Source organism: Cyphellophora europaea, assembly GCF_000365145.1.
Source record: "Cyphellophora europaea CBS 101466 unplaced genomic scaffold supercont1.7, whole genome shotgun sequence".
NCBI lineage: Eukaryota > Fungi > Ascomycota > Eurotiomycetes > Chaetothyriales > Cyphellophoraceae > Cyphellophora > Cyphellophora europaea.
In genome coordinates, this window is record NW_008481813.1 from 999,316 (window position 1) to 1,007,840 (window position 8,525).

The 8,525-nt window shown below is 55.3% G+C and overlaps 3 protein-coding genes across 3 annotated transcripts; 2 read left to right on the forward strand and 1 right to left on the reverse strand.

Moving 5' to 3' along the window:
- Window positions 1-968: 968 nt before the first annotated feature.
- On the forward strand, window positions 969-1,793 carry HMPREF1541_07460 (uncharacterized protein; the record flags this gene model as incomplete). Its single annotated transcript, XM_008721784.1, has 1 exon — window positions 969-1,793. The coding sequence occupies one exon, from the start codon at window positions 969-971 to the stop codon at window positions 1,791-1,793; it is 825 nt and encodes a 274-aa protein (XP_008720006.1).
- Window positions 1,794-3,162: 1,369 nt separating this feature from the next.
- On the forward strand, window positions 3,163-4,343 carry HMPREF1541_07461 (uncharacterized protein; the record flags this gene model as incomplete). Its single annotated transcript, XM_008721785.1, has 2 exons — window positions 3,163-3,229; window positions 3,277-4,343. The coding sequence occupies 2 exons, from the start codon at window positions 3,163-3,165 to the stop codon at window positions 4,341-4,343; spliced, it is 1,134 nt and encodes a 377-aa protein (XP_008720007.1).
- A 2,186-nt stretch (window positions 4,344-6,529) lies between these two features.
- On the reverse strand, window positions 6,530-8,173 carry HMPREF1541_07462 (uncharacterized protein; the record flags this gene model as incomplete). The annotated part of the gene is made up of 1 exon (XM_008721786.1): window positions 6,530-8,173. One exon carries the CDS (start codon window positions 8,171-8,173, stop codon window positions 6,530-6,532), a length of 1,644 nt encoding a protein of 547 aa, XP_008720008.1.
- Between the last annotated feature and the right edge of the window lie 352 nt (window positions 8,174-8,525).

Here is an 8,525-nt window from a genome sequence, read left to right on the forward strand (position 1 = left end):
GACTGTACTTAATATGTCATACTTCACTCCAATGAAATTCACTTTAGGCTTGATTTCGTATTGGCGAATTTTTTTCGTACAACAGAGATATCTCTGATTTGCGTACAGCATCCTCAGCCTGCATTTTCACAGTCCTATACCTTGCTCGTGTAGATTGCCTCAACATGTCTAAGAAGGTCAACGACTACAACTTGATTGATACGCATCTCGGTCTTTGGCTGATCCGTACAGGCTGCGTATCGTATGACTCTCGGAGTCACCAAAACAGCTTCTCGTCCAAGCCGTAACGTGCGGGAGACGGCGAAATGACAGAGAAATTCGAAAATCTGGAGGGTTCTTGGACCTCGAGATCAGTAGTGCCTCGGATCACAAGCCAGCTTAACTCCGTCCCAAACTCCGAACCACAGAAAAGCTCTTGTTGATATGCCAAGCCACTGTGACTGTACTTCATCGCCTCGGATCGGTCACGCGAACTATCGTTTTGTAGTACCATCTGCGTGCTGTGGCCCCAGATCATAAACTACTTGCCGTATCAGACAACCATTGGTAACTCAGGCGTGAAGAGGATGGCCGAGGAAGGAAGACCCGTGAAACGGCAGAAGACCAAAAATTGGGAAGGCGGAGGCAATAAGGGCAAGGTAAGCGGAACCATTCCTCCGTACATTGAAGTCTACGATACAAAGGCCTACCCGTTGGGACCAACAGACAGAAGCCATGAGGCGCCCAACGGCTAATGTCGTAACGCATAAAGCCCTGGCTATCAACTGCCTCACATGGTCTTCGTCCGGGGCTCCCTGGTCTGATTTGCTGATAGCTTTCTTCTGCAGACAGGAGACAAGTCCAAGTACCGTTCACAGGCTGCCTACGCGCAAAAAAGAGCCAACATCAGTGCCTCTGGACTGCAGAGCGGGGATGTAGGCATGTTTGTTACTTGCGACAAAGGGAAAGAAAAAGCATGTTTACGCGAGATGGAAGACCTGCTCAGTGAAGAGCTTGGTCTCGACAATGACAGCGCGCCAACAAACACGCTACCTGAAGGAGACAAAAACGAGAAGACTCAAGCTGAGGCTGCCCCATCAGATAATGCTGATCGCGGCATCGAAGACGACATTGAGAGGGAGCTCGCCGAACTAGCAGGTCAGAGTGTGGCCGGGGAGAAGCGGAAAAGGCCATCTGAAACAACCAGCGGAGAAGCCGATTCAGCCAGCAAGACGGCTAAGCTTGGTTTGGTGACACTCGATATTCCCTGCGTCTCCTTTGTGCGCTTTCCGCTGGGGTTTGAGCACGAGCCTGTGAGTGTCGTGACAAAGATCTGTCGCGATGCGGAGTCACAGCCCGAGCGTCAACGCAGTCGCTTCATCAAGCGCCTCACGCCACTGAGCCGGGTGCGCAAGGTGATGAGTGGTGGTGTCGAGGAGCTGTGCAAAGATGTATTGCCACCGGTATTCGGTGACGGCCAGCCACGGAAGTACGCCGTCAGAGTGACGGTGAGGAACAACAACCAGGTCGAGAAGGATCAGATCATCAAGACTGTTGCAGGGGCGGTAAGAGAGCTTGGCTTGGTGGGTGGAGATGACGCGGAAAGCAAGCATAAGGTGTCGCTGAAAGGGTACGACAACCTGGTCTTGGTAGAGATCTATCGGAATGTGGTAGGCATGTCGGTGGTAGGAGACGATTGGGAACGACTGAGAAGGTTCAATCTTAGTGAGATCTATGCCGAGGGGAGAAAGGCGAAGAACGACTCGGAGAGTCAGAGGAAACCTGCTGTCACCGAGGTGCAATCTGCTGATTAGAGGGAGGCTGGTCTAGCCTTGGGTTCCAGTTGGACTGAAGAATTGCGACGTAAGTGGCACGGCGGCTTGAAGCTTTGCAGCATAGCATACCGCTTTGCCTTGCACTGGAGAGGGGGGCTGTAGTATTCCTCCGGAACCAATCAGCAAGATCGCCAAACCTTTAGCTTGGCGCGGAGAAAGTCTTCTCGAACCTCACAAGCAACATTCTTCGCCCTCTCTGCCACCGCATCCGGCGGTAAGGGGCACATTGAACGACGGGATGTCACCTGAATCGACAGGAAACCAGCGAGCCAGTGCTTCCGATTCTGTGTGCACGGTGCTTTGCTCTGCCGTGGCTGCATCAGCCACCGACCTGACATGGCCTCCCTGCAGCCACAACCGGCCGCCTAGCGTTCAGTGCCTGAGCGGTGACTGTCAAGTGACTTCATGCAAGCCCTGTTCGTCATTTGATCTCCTTCGATGTGCCCAAGATGAACTTGATAGCCGCCTCCTCGAGGCACGCAATGATGAGGCGGTCTCTCCCAATATGTACGGGTTGACAATATTGCAATGACGACGCGGCACAGGTCTTGAATATTAAGTCTAGCAGCAGCACATATTGTGAGGGGTCACTTAACACGCCTCTACCGCCACTCCCCACACATTCACGCGACGAGGCGGTTTCCACTCGGGATAAAGGGGCGCTAACAAGTGAAGAGGAGAAGCGCAGACGGATTGCCAAGCAGACGCGTTCATAACATTGCCCACACAGGGCTTTGTTGCACACATTCCTGCTGTTAACTCTATCAACAACACCATCCATCGGCTCTGGAAAGCGTCAGCACAACCTCGTGGTGAGTCCCTCTTCCTTTTACGCTGGCATAACGCCTACTTCTTCGACATTGCTGCAGTTTGCTCTGCGCATCCTCCTGCGACGAGATCCCGGTCGGACCACTCCTTTCGATGACCTCAACGCATCCACATCCCCACATTCCAGACCGCATTGCTTTGTGTCCAGAAGCGGAAGCGCCGAGGACTACACCTCGGCGGTCATTGTTTGCCTCAGGATATGCCGGCAGAACAAAGGGCACGACCCACCGTGGCAGTGCGTTGGCCGGCCGCATCAACACGCAATTTCCTTGATTGTCTTTCGCATTGCTGGTGCGTCGCTCTTTCCCCATTGCCACCGTCTCCTCGACGACCCGCTCTTTCTCCTATATGCCCATCAGTTCCTGGAATATCGCGCGCGTTTGTGACTTCCTCACCCGCAAACCCCACGCTCGTTAGCAGTCACTCTTTCTAGTCGCTCTTTACTTCAGCTGCTGACCATATCTGCGCTGCAGCAAGCATTACTTTCAATTCTCAAACCCGATTTCGCCCTTCCCAAGCAATGAAGAGCACCGCTATCTTCGTCCTGGCCGCGCTGGCCGCACAGACTGTGTCAGCCGTACCGCATCGTAAGTTTGGACGAGCCAGTAGGAAAACAAGCGCTGACGTACCGCAGGTCGTGACCACAAGATTCTCCATCAGGCTCGAGCCGAAGCAGGTGCCGTGACAGTCACTAAGACCATCGTGGAGCCGAGCGCCGTTGTCTGGGTCGACGATGCTGGCAATACGGTCTCGACGGAATACAGAGGCTCTCCTGCTACAGCTGCTCCAGAAGTCAACAACAAGGTCGGACCAGCTATATTCGCTGGCAATGTTCAGCCTGCTGTCCCGAACGTCAATCGCCCTGTATCCAGTACTTCCGCCAGCCCTGGTAGCAACACTGGCGCTTCAGTTGGTGCCACTGGCAACGGCGGCTACGGTATCTGCTATGACATGATCAATGCCCAGACTCAATGCAAAACCGCCGATCAAGTCAATCAAGACTTTGCTTTCCTCTCGCAGAATGGCTACAAGATGGTCCGAACCTACGATGTGGGGTGCAACATCGGTATCGTTGCTACGGCGGCGGCAGCTCACGGCATGAAAGTCTTTGCTGGTATTAATAGCATCAGCAATGTGGCCGGGGACCTCCAGAAGCTGATCAATTACATCAACGGTAACTGGGCCGCTGTGGACACGGTCAACATCGGAAACGAGCAAGTCAATCAGGGCGCTGCGTCGGCCTCGCAAGTCACCGCTGCCGTCGCTCAAGGCCGTGCTATGCTTCAGAAGGCTGGCTTTTCCGGCAACGTCGTGACCGTTGACGTCTTCAACCAATTCATCGCCAATCCCAGCCTCGGTTCCAACTCAGACTATATTGCGGCCAACGCTCACGGCTTCTTCGACACAACCAACAGCGCGGCCAACAATGGCAACTGGCTTCAGAAAGAGTATACGCAGCTGAAAAGCATTGCGAATGGCAAGAAAGTCGTCATCACTGAGTCTGGCTGGCCTCATGCCGGTTCGGCGAACGGCGGTGCTAGCGCGGACCCTGGCTCACAGTCCACGGCCATCGCAGCCATCAAGACTGCCTTTGCCGACAAACAGGACTCGCTGTACGTCTTCCAGGCTTACGACGCGAAATACAAGCAGCCGGGCGCCATGGGCATTGAACAATCATTCGGCCTTTTCGGCTCTAATTAGGCAGATTATGTCGCTTGGAAGGACTGTACAACACCAGCACTGAACAGAATAACGACGCTACGATGGGCTTGATGGCGTTATGGCATACAGACCCTTTTTCTTTTCTAGAGATAGAGATGGTGGTCCTCAATCGCTTGTGGGCATTTGTGCCGAGGAGTGTGGGACGGGCCGTTCTCGGTAGCCGGTGCTTTGACTTCAAGATCGGGACCCTGGGATGCAATTTTCCTCCTGTTCACACATTGGGGTGCACAGGCTTTGCATAGAAGGCATTGTGGTGCGGAAATAAATGGAGCTTCAGGATAGGCATTGCCCTCTGCGGTGTCTTTTGGCCACGAGGCTGGATAAACATGAACAACGCACATTTTACCAGTTCTCACACTTGGACAGGGCAACTCTCCAGGCTGATTCAACAATCGTGTGTGGCTTACAGTACCGACCATGTCGTACTCCGTACCTGGCGTAGTAGTGGTAGCACCCGATGGGCTGGTGTGGAGCGGGGCGAGGCGAGATGTAAGTTGTGACTGAGCTCGTTGCGAGTGATGCGGAGGGGTTGGGCGCAGGTTTCTGCGGAGAGTTCACTCACATCAAAGCCTGTTGTATGCAGTCGATGAATTCGTGAGCAGATAAATATTTCCGTTCCGCGTTTGGGAGGAGGGTAGGGGGGGCCTGCCTGTCGATCAGCCGCTGCAGTACTCCGTACAGTTGTTGTTGTTGTAGTAGTCTACAGGAGTGAAGCTCGCATCGCGCAGCCCAGATTCGGAGCTCGGGTCGTGTGCATTGGAATCAGACTATTGCAGTAGATATGGAGTATTCCAGATGGGGGGAACTCGGGCAGGGATCTTATCTTATAAGAGTGGGCAACACCAGTTTGGTTTTGGTTTCGGTTTCGGTTTCGGTGCGTCGTGTCTTGGTGATCGTGGCTGCGGAATGTGTGGCTGTCATGTTATTCACGGGTAGAGCTCGGAAAGGGTTCGGAAGTGGCCCGGGGGGGGCTTAAGGCGCGCTTGCATGTATGTCGACTTTTGCAAGCGAAGGTCTTGGACGGACGGGCGAGCGTGGAGGGAGTGCATAAGAACGGAATCGGATGGTATTGGGTACACTTTCTAGAAGCGCCGTTGAGATGGCCAAAGTTTCAATGCCTCTTGCTGGACCTGAGAAGCTGTGGGAAAGCCCAGCCAACGGGTTCTGAAGAGGACTGGGCAAGAAGTAGAAGCATGCACTACTGCATGACAAACGCAAAGTTCGGCGCAGCTTCATACTCGCGTATCCATGGCAAAGCACTCACTTCGTGTACGGAGCACTCTCGTACGCTTTCCCTACCTGTCGGGAATGAAATTGCACATTCGGATAGTGCATGATGCACGAAGCGATTCGCCCACCACAATGGGAGCTCCGTACAAGTACCTTCGTATCGGTGCACGCGCCGAACCGCACCGCATCGCACCGCCACAAACCCTTTCTCTCTCTCTCTCTTTATTACTCGGTACACCGTAGGTCAGGACGGGCCCCGCTCCAGCCAAGGAAGCTCGGTCGGAGTGAGAAGCTTGTGCACGACTTAGTCCCGCGCGCGTCTGGACGCGGATTCCCGGGACTGTAAATTAATGCCCACGCCCCGATGCCTTCACGCCCCCCCTTTTTTTTCAATGCAGTTCGAGTGATAGCGGCGGGGGGCTTTATCGGATCTCCCCAAGACACGCCAGGCCAGAGAACTGCCTCACCGCACGGTTTCGGGAGCTGCTCATTCGTTGCCCTGACTCGACTTCGCCTGTATGTGTTTTCGAGGGCCCGAATCACCGGATACGGATGTGGCAACCGGCCCTAACCAGGGAAGGTAACGTGCCGCAGACGGGAGAGCAACTGCGTAACAGTATGGAGCAAGTGTCGCGGTGTGAGGAAGTGGAAAGCCAATCGCCGCGTGCAGCATGCAGCATGCAAGCTGGCCGTTTTGATGTCAAAGAGGGACGGGACCAAAGGACTAGGCGAGGGTTAAGCGAGGGTTCGGCACTTGCGTTAGGCGAGATTCACGAGGCTAGGCAGGGTTCAACAGGGTGGGGGGAGAAGGGCAGAGGGGAGATACAGTGGCCCTGTGTCGCAGGTACTGTGGATGGCTTGCAGGACAACCTCTCTTTTGATCTTGTAGAGATATCTGTCTGTAGGCTGCTTGGACGCTATCGATCTCCGCGCGATTACCTCACCTTCCCTTTCTCTCCCCCCTTGCCCGCCACCACCCGCATCGGCATCCCCAGCACAGGCTTCGCCGAGAACTCGATCTTCTGGAACCACCTCCGCTCACCTCCCACCCCACCGAAGCCGGCCGGCGCCCTCGGCGCATCCCGCGGGTACGCAACCTCCAACCGGTCCAGCCAGCCCTCCGCCACCATCCCCAGCAGCACCATCTTCATCTCGTTCATCGCCAACTCGACGCCCAGACACGCCCGCGGGCCCTTCTCGAACGCCCGCCACGCGTCCTTGGGCACGGGTCCCAGTGGGCTGTCCGGCAGGTGGCGCTCGGGAAGGAAGTCGTTGGGTCGCGGGAAGAGGTCGGCGCGCATCCCGAAGCCGATGTGCGCGATCCACATCTGCTGGCCCGTGATGGGGAGGTCGCGGTCGCGAAACCGTACGGTTCGCGGGCCGTCGGGCCGGGCGGCGCGGGTGCTGGAGGCGGGGGAGAAGATGCGGAGGGTCTCTCGGATGCAGGCGGTTGTGTAGGGTAGGTTGGAGTCGGAGAGGAGAGATGGCTGGGCGGAGAGACGTTTGGCGATGGTGGAGAAAGGTTGGCTGCGGCCGAAGACGGAGTTGTGCTCGGTGCGCATGGTTTGCAGAGCGGATGGGTGTGTGCTTAGCAGGGCGAGGGTATAGGAGATTGTGGACGAGGTGGTGTCGTGTCCGCCGAGGAGCAGGGACTTGACGTTGCAGACGGCCATGCGCATGAAGTATGCGTCACGCGTGGGATCGAGATTGGGTTTGTGTTCAGGATTGAGCTTCTCGTCCGAGTAGGCTTTGATAAAGAGGTCGATGGCTGCGCGGCCTCTGATGTCAGGTGGGTTCGCATGTCTCTCGTGGATTGCTGCCGTGATGATCTTTGTCTGCCGACTGGCGTGCCACCATCTCGGGATTGCTAACAAGTACCATTTCGGGCTAAACGAAGGGGAATTGCATAGTCTACTTGCGTGCTTGAAGTGGTATGCCAGACGATCGAAGTTGCGCTGAGAGTCGCGATCAGTTCCCAGCACAATCTCAGAGATGACGTCGAAGGTGAGAAGACTGGTCTGATCTTGCGTAGGGAAGACCTCGCCCGTTTCAGAGAAGTTGGACATCTTCTCCATGAAGCGTGTAACGTGCTTCGCTAGGATGGGCGTCAAACTGGCGATATAAGATGGAGCAAAGCCAGAGATGACGATACTACGGATGAGCTTCCATTCTGGACCATCGACCGCCACGATTGACGGTGAACCGACCAAGGGTGTGACAAAAGCCCGGTTGACGGGATGTTTAAGCTGGGGTGTCGTTTGGGTGAGCTGGCTGGCTACCTCTGGATCAAAGATCATCATCAAGGGATATGAGGCCGGCCACATGTCCAGGTAGAAGACAGGAGGCATGTTATACTTCTGTCCAATGTAAGCCATGAGCTGCTGGTAATGAAAGTCCTGCGGCAGTTCGCGCATGGTCTCGCCGACGAGCTTGAGGTGACCCCACCAATAGTCGTGAGGAGGGCATGGTACTGTCTTGTAGAAGGCCCGTTGCTTGCGGAACTGGATGATGAACCTTGATAGCCATACTGTGAACAGGATGAGAAGGCCGCCCACGATCGTCGATAGCATCAGTTTCATTGTGGCAGACGGTGGTTCTGAACGTCCCTGAACCGGCGGCAGCAAGGTCTGTGTCTATCGTTGCCGGTCTGTCTTCCTATCATGAAGGAAAAGAGTGGATGTGTTGCTCCGCCAGTGCTCTGAAAGGGTTCATCTCGAAGGAAGCGAGCCCGCGAAGCAGGTCCCCAAGTGACCAATGGCATCGTGAACCAAACCTTGATGCGTCAGCGTTAGGCCTCCCAGATTACGGCCGCAAGTGTTGCGAGAGGCCATGTACGAGTAGCCCGTCAGGGTCCGTGATATGTCCATCCTGCGAGCGATGAACTGCAGACAGCGGCACGAGCTTGTCGGGAGTTTTACCAAGCCTGCGAAA